Source organism: Cryptomeria japonica, chromosome 5 (assembly GCF_030272615.1).
Source record: "Cryptomeria japonica chromosome 5, Sugi_1.0, whole genome shotgun sequence".
Taxonomy (NCBI): Eukaryota; Viridiplantae; Streptophyta; class Pinopsida; order Cupressales; family Cupressaceae; genus Cryptomeria; species Cryptomeria japonica.
Genome location: NC_081409.1, coordinates 645,431,408 through 645,449,489, shown reverse-complemented (window position 1 = coordinate 645,449,489; position 18,082 = coordinate 645,431,408). Strand labels below are relative to the sequence as shown.

General features: G+C 34.2%; 2 protein-coding genes across 2 annotated transcripts; both read right to left on the bottom strand.

Annotated features, from left to right (window-relative positions):
- Positions 1–1,522: 1,522 nt before the first annotated feature.
- LOC131876018 (pathogenesis-related protein PRB1-2-like) lies at positions 1,523–1,981 on the bottom strand. Its single transcript, XM_059220774.1, has one exon. The coding sequence runs from the start codon at positions 1,979–1,981 to the stop codon at positions 1,523–1,525; it is 459 nt and encodes a 152-aa protein (XP_059076757.1).
- Positions 1,982–16,936: 14,955 nt separating this feature from the next.
- Positions 16,937–17,428, bottom strand: LOC131876017 (pathogenesis-related protein 1-like). The gene has a single exon (XM_059220773.1). The coding sequence runs from the start codon at positions 17,426–17,428 to the stop codon at positions 16,937–16,939; it is 492 nt and encodes a 163-aa protein (XP_059076756.1).
- Positions 17,429–18,082: the final 654 nt, after the last annotated feature.

The window sequence follows — 18,082 nt, the reverse complement described above, 5'->3', positions numbered from 1 at the left end:
TCAATATTTGTGTTGTATGTTCCCTTTTTCATTGATGCCAAAGGGGGAGAGAAGCATGTGAAAAACCCTATGGGGGAGAGAGTCTGTATTACACTGAGTGCATGATCTCATGAGGAAATTTTTGTGAGTTATGAGGAGATTGTTCATTCCATTTTTGTCAGATTTGTAAGCCTCAAAATTTGTAAATTGTATTTTTATCATTTCCTCTTTCAAATCCATTCCTTTACTATTTCCATTAATTGATTTTGATTTAAAAAATAAAATTAATGGACCCTTATGTTCATTTATATTTCTTTATCATGATATAATTTATTTAAGTAGTGAAATTTTAAAATTGACTGGGTATAATAGGTTTCCTTCACATTTAAGGTAAACGAAACAGCAAGTTGATGAATTCAAGAGTAGACTAAAACCCTAAAAAAGGAACTCAAAATATCATCATGGTCATCATGTTGCAAGATTTGCAACTTTAAAATGAAATATATAAAATTTCTTATAGATTTCGAACGTTGGTAAATTCGTAAGTCCGTAAGCTTAAAAAAAGTTATTGAATAAAATGAGGATGTTCAGCCAATTTGTATTTCACTAATGTCCTGAGTTTGCAAACTGTATGAAGGTACACCAAGATTCTCCATTAGCCCAAAACTATCATAAAGATGAAAGAAATGCCCTTCATAGAAGTGTATCAATAAATTCAAAACTTGTTGCACTCATTAATATGCTAGAAAGAAGCTCCAATCATTGAGAATAAAGAAAAGTTATGTAAGTATGGTCTCAATGATTTTAGAGAGTCAACAACATCTTGATTTCTGAGAATCAAGAACATCTGAATACTGAAAAAATGCTTTCGGTAGAATTCAACAATAATTACTCTCAAATATTAAATTCTGATTATTGTTCTAAACAGAATGAACAAATTTAGAATGTTAATCTAAATAAAATATCATTCAATGTGATGAGAAACTTCTTGAAAATCGGTTCTTGATGAAAGACGTTTTCCTCAAACAGAAGTCCATGAGTGCAACATCTTATAAGGGACTTTCAATTTACGGTTTCGGAAAATCTTAAAGTTTAGAAAAAATTAGAATATTGTGTAAAGAGATTAACATTTTCTCTCTTACTGGAACATATTTACGTAGATTGAAAAGATTATTCATAATTCTAGTCAATGTTACTATGTATATAAAAAGTAAAACCAAATCCATAGTTGAGTTGAATTTAATCAGGCAAATCATCATTTGCCTGAAAAGGCAGACTAACAAAGTCTACACGCAGTTTAAATTTTCAACTTTAACTTACAAAACCAAAATGACTATGGCTCAACCGTCTTTCAAGTTGCAGGCCTGATACCATGATTCAATGGTAGCGGAACTCAAATTCGCTTTACTGATATACAGAGATAAACCCAATGAGACTTCAATGTACTATGAATGCCAAAGCAACGAAGATGGATAATGGCAGCAGCGTTATTCTATTTGTTCATCACTACACTATTACAAACGATAAAATTAGCTGCCTACACTCAGCCAATCAATAAGGTCTGGTGCCAATATAGTTGCCCACATTTCATAATAGAACACCCAACACTTGTGGTTGTGGCCCACATAATCTGAGTATAGTGTGTGCAATCTGGGCCTGTGCAAGTGTTACTGGCATGGATATACCACTTCCTTTCATCAATCCAAGCATTAATCGCCTGACGACGTGTCCAGTTTGGGCCTTTGCCCCAGAGTATGTTATCACCGTAGGGCGATCCTTTTGAATGCTCAAGTAGGCAGTCATTTCTTCTTTGTCTAGCATAATTACGAGCAAAAGCGGCAACTGTGCTGTTCCATTTAAGCGCTGGAACTCCAACGGCTTTTCTCGCCACATTCTGTGGATCAGTGAAGTCGGCAATGGCCTGAGAGTTCGTCAAGCCCTTTACACAGCTTAATAACCCCACCACGAACAAGACTAGGAGTATTTGGCATACTCGATTCATTCTTGAAACAATATAACTTGTAATCTCACAATAACAACTGTTAAGAGTTGATGAAAATTGATAATTCGTTTGTAAGAGAGATTGAGATGAAATTTTATTCAACACTAACAATTGATAACCAATTTGTAAGAGAAGTTCAAATATGACAATGCTGTGTAACAACTGTCTTCCTGAATACATGGACGAAATGATTGAAATTGTAAGTTTCAAGTAAATTATTGATTAAATTAGAAGGTGTTCTAGAGAAAAGAATGAGTATGCCCTCATTTCTAGGGTTATTAGAATCAGTATGCCCTCATTTCTAGGGTTATTAGTAAATTATTGATTTGATTGAGTTGTGTGATTCAGTATTGAGGTTTTTTATTCTAGTATTCGTGTTATTTTGTATTCTGGTATGTGCTCCACATTCCTTTGAAATTACTATATCTTGGTTTACGGGTTTGGTAGAGTGTTTAGGACATTCATATGTATCCTTAATTCAAATGGTTCATGATTTCGAAGTCCGCATGTGAACTTTTCAGATTGACAATCAATTCAGTGTGTGTTCTTGAGTTTCGGTATATCAATGATGAGGATTCTAATAAGTGGTGATGATGTTGTGGTGATTCATGTTGCTTGTGGATATTTCTAGATCATGTTATATCCCTTTTGATGGTCCGCATTGAATGATGTGCGTATTATCGATCATTTTCTTGATGCAGTGGTATTCTTCGTGTTATGTGATATTCATGATAATTGTAGCATGTTGCGGATGTTCGAGGCACAATTGTTGGAGGTGTTGTATTTTTGCAGTATTGATTTACGTCTAGACTGTGTCCTAGCTAACATTGTTTTGGTTTGTATGTATTGTTGTTTTATCTGCTTTGTATTTGTGTGTGCGAACATCGATTTAATTTGAGAAGATGCTATTTAATCAGTTCCTGATTCTCCAGATGTAATCCAAATCTTTTTGTAAGGTAGTGAGCCTTCCCTAAGGTTGTAGCCCTTCTTTTTTATTTTGAGTAGTGAGCTCTAGGTAGTGTGACTAAATGCATTAGCATTCTCCATTGTAATATTTACACTTACTCCGAACATGGCATTATCTTGTTGTGGGTAGCTTCCCACTGTGGTTTTTACCCTAACCGGGTTCTCCACATCAAAATTCTTGGTGTGATCTGTATTATTAATGTGGTGTTGATTTATGCTTTTATTGTTTATTGTCAGATCTAGATTTTAGTTTGAGTTGTGTAGAGTTTGTGAGCAAACTGATTCACTACCCCCTTGCTGCATTGTTGCCAACAATAACATGATAAATCATCATAACATCCATCACGAAATCATAATTGAAACATAACTAAATATTCCTTGATGTAACTTATTTTTGATAAAGATAAACGGGTTTTACATGAACCAAAAACCAATTTTTTTACAAAAGCCGACCTTCAGCCAAATAGACAAAAACCAACTGCAAAATAGGGGAGCACCCCAAGATAGCCACGAAAGAAACATAGACACAAACAAAAAAAAAAAGAACTCAATTAGGAGAGTGCACCACCTCCTTGTTCTTATGGATGGAAATCTTGTTGATTTCCTCTAACTCCTCCATAATGAATCTAGCGGTGCCCTTATTTCTACTCTTGCTTCTGATCCTTGAACTAGGGCCTGTGGTTTTGTTGTCTCCAACAGCCATGTCTTCACCTCCAAGATCTTTCTCAGGTTCACTATGAATGGATGTGTATTCCGCAACCATGGCATTGATCTTTTCGAGCCCCTCTATACTATTATTCATGGCTTCCTTGCTTATGTCAACTAGGTTATTGAGGTTTTTCTTTATCTCAACCATAGACTATTCCACCTTTTCAATTCTTTGTTTATGGTTGCATTTCATCACCTCGACATCTTGGGAGAGCTTCTAGGTCATAATCATGAGCTTCTCAAATTTTCTAGGCTCAGCCGACGCTGTGAAGACATCAATAATCTCCTTAACCCCCACTTTGACTGTATCAAATTCTCTCTCCACCCACTTCCAGCAGCTTTCTTGGATTCTGGTCGCTTAGTTCATCAGAGTACTATTCCTCTATAACCCACTATCCTCTTCTTTAGACATGGTCCCTAGCTTTTCCTTCAAGATATTAATTGGAATGTCCAGTTTAATTTCCTGGTCTGAAGTCTTCGGACCATAGTCCTTAGTCGCAAGCTTCTTCTTTTTAGAAAGGGGTTCGGTCTTAGAAATTAGTTTGTTGGTATATTTATATTTGTTGGCCACCCATCTGGGGGGATTCTTACCGCTAAATGTCCCAGAGGTGACCATCATCTCACCTTCTTCCATAGACTTATAATCAAGGTCGTCAAAAGGAATGGCACCCCCACTATCCTCCAAATCTATTTCCAAGTCAGAGAAATATCGAATATTAGTATGTTGGCATTTCTCAGATATAGAGGGCACAACTTCAAGTGTCTTAGCATACTCCATGATGAGAACAATAAGCCCTTCATGAAGGACGAGATTATTTGGATTGTTCGTATATTTTTCAAGACTATTCTCTAAAGGGGAGGCTAGATAGAAAGGAACAAAAATGATTTTACCATGCCTAAAATGATTCAAAATGGTAAAATGGTAGGAAAAGATACTGACATATCTGCCATTGAGCATAATATACCTCATGATGAACTCGGTCATGTCCACCCAGTGAGCCATAAGATCTTTCCTATTGAAGTCGCAATCATCCATTTTGTTAACTCTTGAGCACTCCTTTTTTTGTCAAAAAAAATTCGTCATGTCCTCCCCAGTTTTCTCGTCTCTATAGAACCTTTTGTGATTCATCACCAGACCAATTACTCTCATCACCAGGGTTTCATCCAACTAGTACTCAACACCATATGTCCTCAGGATCCCTTTCTTCCACCCATTGACAAAGGATTCTATGAGTAGAGGAGAAGGAATATGAAGTCTATCCAAGAAGGGGACAATTCCCCCATCAATGATTTCCTACCATACTTCCTTGTTTTTCTTCCATTTCTCACAAGTAGATGGTTCCTGCCTATTCTTGTCTCTGCCCACAACGATCTGGATTGCCAAACAACAAGAAATGGGCCACACTAGAGAACTCTCCAAACAGTCACAAGAAATGGGCCACACCAGAAAAGTCTCTGAACAGTAGCAGGAAATCGGCCACACAATTAGACAAAAAATCCAAGCACAAGGGAAGTTTCTAGATCTTCCGTTAGGGAAAAAAAAGGAGTTGTTTCCCCAATAACTCTATCAAATCATGATTAAAGATCATTGATTAATGCAAGTGGGTGGAATCATCACAAGCTAGATCACACAGGTTTTTTGGGAATGAATCCCTACTACTCCATCATTTAGCCACCACGTAGACCACTGCCAAATTGGCCAGTAGATCCGCCACTTTGTTGCCTTCCCAAAATACATGCAAAATTTTAAATTCTTCCAACTCATTAATTATATCCCAACAATCCTTGATTAGATTAGAAATCATTCTGCTAGGATCCGTGCACCCATTCAGACAATTGATAGTGTTTAGTGAGTCAGACTCCAGCCAGGCTTTTCTAAAGCCTTCTCTTTTAGCCATGTGTAACCCAATGTGGGCAGTGCTAGCCTCCGCAAAGTGGTTGAAATGGGTACCTAGAGGGAGCGCCACCGCAAAAACCAGCAAACCCATATGATTCCTAGCCACTCCCTCACACCCAGTCGGCCCAGGATTCCCTTTAGCCACCCCATCCACATTAATTTTGATCCATCCCAATAGGGGGGATGCCAAAGAGCATTTTTTCTACACTGATTTTTTTTGTACACTAGAATGGCAATCTTCCAATCAATTTTCCACCGATTGATAGTATCCCAATCCTCCTGGATAGTAGGGAAGGGAGGGAACAGTCATTCTTTCTACTGTGGCAGGAGTGCAGAAAATTCTCCTTGGTAGAAATGCGTATTTTAGTAGCCACAACAACTGCAGGAGATTTCAAATCTCTAAAGGCTCTATTATTTCTTTTTTTCCAAATACACCAAGAAATATGAGTAAGAGACAAATTCTAGAAAACTCTCAAAGCCTGATTGTCAAAGGGGAACTTACATTCAAACCACATTCTTTGAACAGATTCACGGAAGACCCAATTAATGTTCCAAATATTAAGGAAAAAATTCCAGATATCCGTGACAAAAGAGTAGTGAAGCAATAGATGACTAGCATTTTCCTCTGCTTCTTTGCAGAGGAAACATCTATTAGTAAGAGGAAGACCTCTTTTGCAAAGATTGTCAATAGTAGAGATCTTACCCTGCATAAACAACCAAAAAACAATGTTAATTTTTGGAATTAAGAGCTTATTCCAGATACCCACTCAGAAGGTGGGGGGGGGAAGTTTCTGGAGATGAATTTATAAGCATCGACAAATTTGAACTTCCCAGAAGAGTAGAAATTCCGGAACACTTTATCCTCCACATGAGAGTGGGGGATGTGTATACAATTCAACCAAGGTTGCATAGGTATCAAAGCATTATCCACAAAAATTGAGATCCAACCATGCTCCATCTCTAATATAGTCAGCCACTAACTTGTTTCCCTTTATACTTAGAACACTTCTTGAAGAGTTACTCTTGAAATCAAACTTGTAAAAATGAATGAATGTGATAATAGAAGATTATAAAATAAACTAGGTGGGATAAATTATATAAATATCTTAAAGTAAAATCACCTTTTAACCACCTTAGAATTACCATATTTCACATTGAGGAGTTTCAGAAATGGTAAGACCAACATATTATCTTCTCTAAATTCGAGTCAAAAAGCATCGAACAATGTTGCACTAACCAAAATTGTCCCAACTCTTTAGGCTCCAATTTTTAAGGTCACGAGATAATAGGGCCCTAATACTAGAAATATAATTTATCTAAAAACCTATAATACTTAGATGCATAAAAATATGCATTTAACTTTGAAATGATATAAGGACCATTGAAGTCTTAAATGAAATAATTTAATAAATAGTATACATAAAATAAGGGCCCAAATAATTATGTTTTTATGTATTAAAGTGAAATAGGACTCATGAGATGGAATTTAATATTAATTTAAATCAATGAAGGTATTATATATATAATAATGGAAAATAATAAAATGGGTTTTAGGAGTGTGTGAAATTGGACACCCTAATTAAACTTCTACAATTAAATGTATTACATTTAGCCCCCACTTTAATGGAGCATAATCTTACAGGCACACTCATGATAAAGTAGAAATGAAAAGATGGAGCTTCTGAGATCAAAACTACTTAGGGATAGGAGAACATCAAGTTTGAGGAATGAACAAGCCCCCAAGCATAGTATCTTATTGTTGGAGTAATTAGGACATTTATCTAATTTTCTTTTTATAAGGTCCTTTATTACTATTTAATGTATCCTAAACTTATGTTTTTTTTATTATCTAGAGTTTTCTCTTATAGCATTACTTCTAACATGTAGTTGTGCTTAATTTAGCTTCTACTTTGCATTTTTTTGAGTTCTCTTAATTTTAGCATTAGGTTTTTAAACTAGGTAATCATTTATCCTTCATAAGGATTCATTAATTAATTATAATTGTAACTCCAATATTGTATAAGAAATAATATATAATTCATTGGTTGTTATGGGCAAGTGCAAGGTAATGAGTCACAAATTTGCGGAAGTCCGCGCGTTGAAAAATGCACTCTTATAAACGGGGGCCCGTTTATGCATCGGGATCCCGAGCCAAAAGGCAATGGGGGCCCGAAGCAAAAATAAACGGGCCCCCATTTATAAGAAAAATGGGGGCCATCTTTTAAACAAAACGGGGGCCCATTTTTTAGAAACAGGGGCCCGTTTTTTAAAAACAGGCCCCCGTTTCTAAATCGTATTTTTCCTTTTTCTTCCACAAGCCGCCCTTGTTTGAAAATGGGGGCCCATTCTGTGGAAGTTGATTCACAACCTGCCACTTGGCTCAAGATTAGGTCTGGGATAGGCCTGGGATGGGCACACCTGAGACATGGACCTGCAAATTCAAATCTCCATGAATGAAAGTACAAATATGAACTTCTGAAATAGTTTACGTGCCTCTAATTAGAGAATATTTATACAAAATTAAAACCCATTTCAGATTATGCTGTCTAAATTCTAAATATGTAAATTTATTTAAAAATTGATTATTTTAACTATTTTTCATTTAATTTATACTAAATCAGGTCCATAAATTTGAAATATTAACTAATTTTGTTAATTTAATAACTTTTTTATTTTAATGAATTTTCGAAAAAAAATTATATGTCATCAATCAACACAAAATTCTTTTGTATTTAAAAATAAAAAAAATAAAAAAATGTTAAGTTTGCATCAAATTATGTGGGTCGTACACATCAAATTTTTAAAGAGATAATTACGGCCATTAAAAAATTAATTAAAAAAAAATTACAGAAAAAAATTACAGAAAAATATGCTCATCACTCTTCAGTGTGTTACAAACCATTTCCCAAAACGGGTTGAGAAAATAGTTTTAATTGTGTCAAAAAGTGTGGGTCGTACACATGCATGGTATGGTCCTGAAACATGCATTTTTAAAACATAGTTTTCAAAATTCCATTCAAAAAGTTAATTTTTATTATGTGGGTATTAAAATAAATTACATATTTGGAAAATACACTCAAAGGGCTATCTTTTATATTACTGACTTTTTCCAAGATTCAATCTCTAAGTGTTTCAAAATTTAAGCTCAAATGAGACAAAATCTGAAAATCAGGGAAAACACTTCCATTTTTTGCCAAAAAGTGGACTCATCTTCTTGCACTGACCCTATAGAGCATGTTATCTTTTCTTGATCTCTTTTATTTGATAGGAGTTTTCCTTGTATATGAATCTTGGCTCCTATGATTGATAATCAATTTCTCCACTATATCAAATCTCTAGATTTATCTTTTTCTTTCCCACATTATTGAGTGATCAAATGTTGACTGATTTTTCTATGCACATTGGGCTCAAATGGAGGTTTCCATTGTGTCTACAATGTCCCAAACCCTTAGATCAAGTATCATTTCATCAAAATTAGAGTAGTTGAAAAATTGGGTCAAATTGGCTTAGGGCACAAAGATTGAGGCAAGGTATTAGGGTAGCTAAAGAAATTGGGCATTATATAGATAAAAGTGAAGGCCACTATCACATACAGGAGGCCCAAAAGCCCAAAAATTGCTTATCAAATCATAAAAATTCAAACCCATGCAAAAATCAAGTATTTATTGGGGGTCTATTCACATTGTATGGAAATTTGTATAGCTGTATGGATCCATACATATATGTACAATGTACAACTCTAACCTACAACACTAATTCATCCTCACAACAAAATCGTGGTGTGAAAAAAATCTCATGCAATATTTTTATTCTTCAAATTGATTTTCTTTTAAACAAAGTTTTTGGTTAAATGTTTTTTTATTTTCATTAAAATTTTAATAAAATGTCAAAATTCGCACCCAAAAAGTTATTGTAGAAGCCCTGGTCTATTCTGTACCATCATTCACAAGCTTGCAGAATGACTATACATTAGCACATGTGAGCTATTTTTTGTGGTGATTTCTAATATAATTTGAGACCCCTCCAAGTATACTAAAGTCAATAATTTTAGCAAATGTTGGTTTTTTTTGGAGAGATAGCATATTCTACTTGGCCAAGGCATATTTTGACAAGCTGATTTTTCTTTTTGGTATGGTTGAATTTTTTGATAATAGGGAATATTTTGAGAATATTCCATTGACAACAATTGTTGAATAGTTTGACTCTATTTTCCATCCAAGCCTTAAATATATGTAGTAGGTTTTTGCTGATAACTTTTTCATACAAAATCAAATTCAAGCAAACAAGATATCATCATAATTCTAGTTCCAATACATGATCTCATGGTGGTAGTTTTGTTATATTCTACACCAATTTTCTATACCAAGCCGCTATTAGTTTTGTATTTCCAGGTCCATATATTGCACATTCAAACTTCATTCAAAAACTAGATATTGTTGGAAAGCTCTTGGAGTCCTTTATTAAGATCTTAGGTCCTTTCCCATAGATTTTAATTAGGTACTCAGAGATCTCAATCTTATCTTTTTTGGTTTCTTTCTTGGAAAACATGCAAATCAATTTTTTTGGCATTGAAAGGATACATATTGTTATCAATGCATTTCTATACCTCTTATTTTGTCATTTATCATGGATTCAAATCACATTACTTCCCTTACTCCACTGAAATACCATGGTTCGAAAAAAAATGGAGATCCACATAAAGCACCAAGAGTTATATAGTGTGACCATGGGTACAAAATTTGAGCCTATACGTACTGCGAAGAAGAGAAAGAGGTTCAATTTGGGAAATTATGCATGTTTATGTGTCTAGTACTTCTCTTTTATGTTAATTCTTGCACAACAATCAATTAGATTTTAATTGCATTTGGGTCCCTATTTGGGATGTAAGATACATTGAGGGGAAATCAATTGAATAATGAGATTATTATCTTGAATCCTAATGATTTTGACAATATCTAGGACCTATTCACTAAACTCAAGTCATTTAAATTATAGTTGAAGTAAAAAAAAATGAGGATTCTCAGTTGACTCTCTCTATCCTTTCCATCCTTGGTCTTGATTATTCATTATTTTTTATAGTTCATGTTACTATATATGCTCTTGGTACTCATTACATCATGTATTCACTTGTTGAGTTTTCTTCTCAACTCACACAAGAAAACCAATTTGGTTCAAAAGGGTTAATTAAAATCCTCCAAATCATAGGCTCTTATTGCTTCTAAGAGAACCATAGATCAAAAGGCTTCACATGACAAAGGCAAGAAACCAAAATACAAAGATTGAAAGTCACATGAGAATCCTATGGACACACAATCAAATGACTCTATGGATTCTTCTTCCTCTTCCAAGAGATCATCATCTAAGAAGGATAAGCCAAAGTGTACGTATTGGACTAAGCTAGGATGTGATGAGCATCGATTTTATGCAAAGAGGATTGATGAGATGACACATATTTCACAAAAACATAATATTCAACCACCTTCATGTAGTACATCTTGTTCTACCACTTCAAGCTTTGGAGATTCTAGTTCGTCTCCTATGGCATATTGTGAAGACAAGATGAAGGAACATGCTCTCTTTGTATCCACACATCATTCCTCTAAGTGACTTCTTAATTTAAGAGCCTCACATCACATGGCATCGCCATAAGGTATTGTCTACTTTTGAGAATTATTAGTTTTTATAGATTTTAGTGGGTAATAACACTCACATTCAAGTGTAATGTGAGTGGTTCTATTGAGGTTGATGGTGGTGCATTGAATAATTTTTTTGTGTCTCTGCAGTATCTTCCAATCTCATTTCTATTTACCACATTACTCATAGTGGGAAAATAAATATGGTTTAGTTGATCCCTAATTCAATGTTTATCAAAGATCTTCATAGTAGAGAGCATGGTGAAGTTGGTAGTGTTGATAATCCATCATGATTTTATGTTATCTAATTTTTCTTGCATTGAGCATGCAAGTCCATTGACTGGTCCTACATCTCATGCAATGAGAGTGGATCAAAACTCTAAAGAGAGGTTTGGTCACTTAAACCAACATATACTTCAATCATCCATAGTGGTTTTTGATACTTTTTTTCATACTCCTCTTCCTCGTACTTCTTTATAGATGAGTTCAGTTTAGTAGGTTGATTTTCTCCTTCTAGTTTAAGTAGAGTGGGATGAGTACTTGCTAAATATTGTAGGGTTGCTTCATGCATCACACACACCAAACTTTGGAGACATAATAGAGGATATTCCATTCCTCCTTGATGACAGATTCACATTCATGTCATTTCATCTTTAGTCTAGAGACATAATAGAGCATATTCCATTCCTCCTTGATGGTAGATTTAAAATTCATGTCATTCCATCTTTTGTACCTTTAGAGCTTGTTCATGCGGTATCTTCACTATTTTTTGGACTTGCATTAGCATCTTTTGATTTATATAGTTGAACAATTGAGAAGTCTTTCATGGCATGCATCTTGAGACTATTTATTCCATCTCTTTTCATGGATTTTCTTATGTCTTAGACACTTGATTTGTTTCTTCCTAAGGGTAGGAACATGGTTTGCCAGTCTTGGATCTTCATCAACATTTATCTGTGAACCTTCATCTTCATTATTGGAGATTCTCTTATGGGGAAGATAAGTTATCTTTTTAATCACTTATGGGCGTGGTATTGATTGTAATTATGTGACTAATTCAATACTAGAGGGGACATATTGAGTCCTTCATGATTGTTACATCTATTTTCTTTTTCTTTTCTTTTTCTCTCTTTTGGAGAAAGGTGTTTTCCTACTGCATTTTTTTTGTTGTCTCCATTGTGAGAGTTGCATTCATTTGAATATGACTACCTAATCAGGCCTAGTTGTAAAGACTCATTCATGCATGCATTCATATTGTAATTTAATCTTAAGGGGTGGGGAGTATTGGATTAATTAGGACACTTATTTTCACTTAAGCTAAACTTAGGTGATCTTTTATCGTCTAGAGTTTTCTTTTCTAGCATTAGTTCTAGCATGTAACTGAGCTTAATTTAGCTCCTACTTTGCATTGATTTAGTTCTCTTGAATTTAGCATTAGGGTTTTGTACCTAGGTTTTTATTCATTCTTTATAAGAATTCATTCTTTCATTCATTGTAATTCCATCTCTAATATTGTTTGTGCAATAATACAAAATTCTCTAGTTGTTATAAAGCATATTATCCTTTGCTTGATCTCTTTTGTGTGATATTTATTTTTCTTGAAGATGAATATTAGTTGATGTAGTTTATCAAAAAATTCTACACTTATCAATTCATGCAAGTAACCTTCAACTATATATAAAGAAAACAACATTAGTACTAAAATGGAGGTTCTAAGACAACCAATTGAAGAGACCTCAATGCTAAAATATCTTAACCGCTAATATCATTCTCAACTTTTTATTGCAAGACCATAAGTGCACTTATAGAAAGAAAAAGGACATACACCAATTGCAGGAAGAAGAAGAAGAAACCATGATCCAACACTAGCAAAGTGTGTTATGCCTGGGTTAATGGGTGAAGGAGAAAGGAAACATGTATTCCAATGGCTAGCAAGTTATGTTATGCTAGGTGATCTATCAAAGCACAAATTCTATGGGATAACAAGTTGTGTCATGCTATGTGATCTGTGTGACAAAGGAAGAGTTGAAACAGTCTAGCAAGTTGTGTTATGCTAGTCAAATTATTCTAGAAAGGGGCTGCTAATTTTTTATTCTTATTGCAAGGCAATTGATCTGTGAAATTTGAATAAGGATATCCACACAAAGCATTGTCCATAAGGGAGTCTACCAAAATTGAAAGTTGTTACTAGGACACTGCAACAAATATAACCAAACAATGTATTGTATGTAATAAAATCCTACAACATTGAACAACAAGGAGGATACATATATGCCCCGTTTAAGATGTCAACATATCCCTATGTTGAAATCTTAAGGTAGAAAAGAACAAGGATAAACACATTCATTTTCAAGAAGATATTCTTTAGGCAACAATGTATACACATTCCAAAATGGGTACTAAAAATAGGTCATAAAAATAGGGACTCACAATGGGTCATCAAAATGGGTAATTAGAATGGGTACTCAAAATGGGTCATCAAAATGGGTACTAGAAATGGGTTATCAAAATAGGTTGTACAAATGGGTACTAAAAATGGGTCATCAAAATAGGTACTAAAAATGGGTCATCAAAATGGGTGTGAAAAATGGGTTAGCGAAATAGGTCATGTAAAAATAGGTCATCAAAATGGGTGCCAAAAATGGATCATAAAAATGGGTCATAAAAATGGGTCATAAAAATAGCTCATAAAAATAGCTCATAAAAATAGGTCATTTAAAAATGGGTCATTAAAATGTGTATTAAAATTGGATACAAAAAATAGGTTATAATTATCCTTGCAAATTTTCAATCATGCCTCCAAACTCAACCATGATGGTGGTTGAAACCATATTTACTTATGGAACCCTTTGTTATCCCCCCTTTGAAATCAACCCCTTCCTTCCTCGAATTCACCCTCCTCTTCTCCTAGGACCAACCCTCCTTGCCTCCCCCTACTATGCCCCCACCCCTTCCCTAGAACTTTACCCTTCCTTTTCATCTATTCTTGTTTCCATCTTGTACCTTTTATTTATTTTTTTGTTTTTCCTTTGGGTTGATTTTATTTTCTTCTCACCTTTTATATTCTTTTCTCTTAGAGTGGCTTCTCTCTTTACTTTTGGCATTTCTTTGTATTTTCTCTTTCCCTTCTATTTATATTTTGCATTTATACATTCATGTACTTTTTTGTTCCCCTTATATGTGTAGGTAGTTCTTTTGTCATTGTTTTCTATACTTGTATATAGGATTTGAATTTTTGTTTACCTTCTTTTCGTAATTGCTTTTTTTGCATATATAACATTTTCCATTTTCTCATTTATTGCATAAAGATTGTACTTACATGCATTGTGTCGAGGCAAGTGTATATCCATTTATTTATTGTTCTCCTCACCTCATTTCCTACTTTTTCTTTATATTCATGTGTTTCTTGTGTTCAATTATTTTTCCTTTGTCCGTTTTTTCTCCTCTTTGTTTATACACACACAACGCTTTCTTTTTTATTTGTGCATGATTTGTATTTGTGCTTTGATGTATTTATATTTTTTCTTGTTAGTTTCTTCCATTGCAATTTCTATTATACTCTATTGTAATTAATTTTATTCATTTATTTTTTTATTTATTTTTTCTTATTTATGTATGTATTTGTTAACCTACCATTGTTTATTTATATATATTTTTCAGTTTTTATTTGGTTTTTTAATTTTACACTGTTTCCTACTTTATCTATTGTTCTCTTTCGTCTTTCCTTTTCTATTTTCATTTCCTCTTCCTGTGATGTTGTTCTAATTTTACTCCCAATGTTTTGGATACCGTCTCTCCTTCCCCCCTTCTCTCTTTAGTCACCATAATCTATTACTATTTTTATTTCTCTTTTTCAAGCTTACTCATCGGATGATGGATCATAGAGCATAATCTGAAACATTGATGAAAAATATTGATCACACAATCAAATCTATAAACTATTAAGACAACTTATCATAGACTGGAAATTTCATGCATTTATTATAAGAACAAATTTGTGTATATACACATCACAAAAACCTACCCTCCACTGATAAAATCAAACATCCAATTTGGAACATGGCAAGAAACTAATATACCTAGTAGATTAAGATGTGAACAACATTTTAATCGACAAGGAACAACTCCTTACCTGCTAAATCTATATTCTTTTGCAAATGTTTTTTTTAACGGCCCCCTTGCATACTTCTAGGAAAAAAATCTTGTATTGCCTGCCATGTGAAGCTTCGGAGATGACTTAGTGATTTCTTGGTTTTTTGGGTCTTTTTTGGCTAAGAATTTAACTTTTCCACGATCTAGACGGCCTTCTTAACAAAAATTTATGACAAACTAATTCTTTGCATGATGGCTTATTTTCAAAGATATTGAATTTTCTTCGTGTCTAACATTTAATCTAGTTTAAGGCGTTGTTACCTCAATTTGCGCAGTCCATTTAGTTTTTTCACATGAGTGTGACGTTGTAATATAGTTTTTTCAGACATCTTTCGGTGTGAATACAATCATAAGGATTGGCAAACGTGCATCCTCGGTGGCTGCTACGGAGATTGAAGTTTTTCTATTCACACTTAAAAGATTCAAAGCTCTGAGTTAATTGAATAATACGATCATTTATCATTTTATCATATGGATTTCAAAGCTCTCGTTGTCAACTGCTGTATTTTAATTGTGTCATTGTGTCGTTGGTTTCACACTACACGATGAAAGCAGAATTAATTGGACAAGTTTCCAATGCAGGAGAATGTTTACTATAAAGTAAACAAAATAACTGTTGGGATGAACTTTCAGAATAAGTGATTTAAATTTCCTGTTGGAAATTCTCTCAACTGTGCCATGGCACGATAGACTATACTTAATTTAGTATTTATTCCATACTCTATTTTCATCTTACGGCACTAAGATAAGAAAAGTGTACGAGAATTTTGAAGGCAAGTGTTTTATAAGAAGATTGTTTTCTTAGTTTTTGTTGGATATTATCGAAGAAGACACATTATCCAAGAGGATGTAATATTGAAGTACGAGAAATTTAACGAGTAAACATTTAAGCAGTAAATTGATATTTGGCAAATGGCATATATTTATAAATAAGTTTTAGATTATTGCATCGAAATGATTTTTTTTATATAAATTTAAATTTATTAAATAAATGAATATAATTAAGCATAAACTTATTTGGATTTAATTAAGAAGAAAGTTATCAACTATTTCCACGACCCCAACATCTTATAACGTCTTTCAATCTACGATTTAGGAAAATCTAGAAGCCATTAAAATATCTTCTCAAGAGAGAAACATTTTCTCTGTTACTGAAACATATTTACGTAGACTGAATAGATTATTCATAATTCCAATCAAGGTTACTCTTTATATAAAAAAATTAAACCAAATCCATTGTTAAGTAGAATTTAATTGGGCAAATCATTAGCTGCCTCAAAAGTCAGACTAACAAAATCTACATGTAGTTAAGATTTTCAAGTCTAACACACAAAACCAAATAACTATGCCTCAACCGTCTCTTGAATTGCAGGCCTCGTAGCACGAGTCAATGGTAGAAGAATGCAAATTTGAACTCAATTTCATCTTTAGCGACATACAAAGATAAACCCAATGAAATTTCAATATGTTGTGAATGCCAAGGCAACAAAGACGGATAATGACAGAAGTGTTATTCTATTTGTCCATCACTACACCATTACAATCAATAATATTAGCCAGTTCTCTACTGCAAAATATATGCTGCCTACACTCAGGCAATCAATAAGGTCTAGCGCCAATATAGTTGCCCGGGGGATCATAGCTGCATATAACCCATGTGTCATTGCTCTTACATTTTATAATAGAACACCCCACACTCGTGGTTGTTGCCCACACCATCTGCGTATAGTGTGTGCAATCTGGGCCTGTGCAAGTGTTATTGGCATGAGCATACCACTTCCTTTCATCAATCCAAGCATTCATTGCCTGACGACGTGTCCACTTTGGGCCTTCGCCCCAGAATATGTTTTCACCGTAGGGCGACCCTTCTGAATGCTGAAGCAGGCAGTCGTTTCTTCTCTGTCTAGCATAATTACGAGCAAAAGCCGCAACTGTGCTGTTCCATTTAAGTGCTGGAAGTCCAACGGCTTTTCTCGCCGCATTCTGTGGATCAATGAAGTCTGCAATGGCCTGAGAGTTCGCCAAGCCCTCTACACGGCTTATTAACCCAACCACCAAAAAGACCAGGAGTATTTGGCAAAATCTACTCATTCTTGACACAATATAACTTGTAATCTCAAAATGACAATGCTAAGGATTGATAACAACTGATAATTGGTTTATAAGAGACGTTGAGATGTAATCCAATTCAACAATAACAGTTGATAACCAGTTTGTAGAGGAGATTAAGATATGACAATGCTGTGCAACACCTGTCTTCTTATATACACGGGCAAAATGATCAAATTCTAGGTTTCAAGTAAATTATTGATTAAATTAGGTAGTGTTCCAGGGAAAAGTATCAGTCTAATCCTTATCGCTTTAAGCTTTGATGCCTTCATTTCTACGGTTATTAGTCCTATGCCTGCTGGCCTTGTTCACCAAAAACAACCAGCACGTTGAGCAACGTGAGGGCTGTTTACGTAGGGTAACGTGGCGGTTATTTTAGCGTATGTCGCTTCAGACATGAGCAAAACCACAGACAACTTTTGAGATGATTAATGAGTCTTAAAGTATTTTAATAATTACTCACGCAGTAATTATTAACCTCTGCATTCTTCGCATTTAATAGAAGATTACAAGTTTGAAAAGAGAGATTAGTAATGATAACATACAACATTTTAAAACGTATGATTCAAATGTTTCTAAAATTTTCTTTTAAAAATCATATAAGTGCCTAAATTATTTTAAAATGCAAACATAAAA

Coding starts and splice junctions, on each gene's coding strand:
- LOC131876018 (XM_059220774.1), bottom strand. CDS start 1,981: ATGAATCGAGTATGCCAAATACTCCTAGTCTTGTTCGTGGTGGGGTTA.
- LOC131876017 (XM_059220773.1), bottom strand. CDS start 17,428: ATGAGTAGATTTTGCCAAATACTCCTGGTCTTTTTGGTGGTTGGGTTA.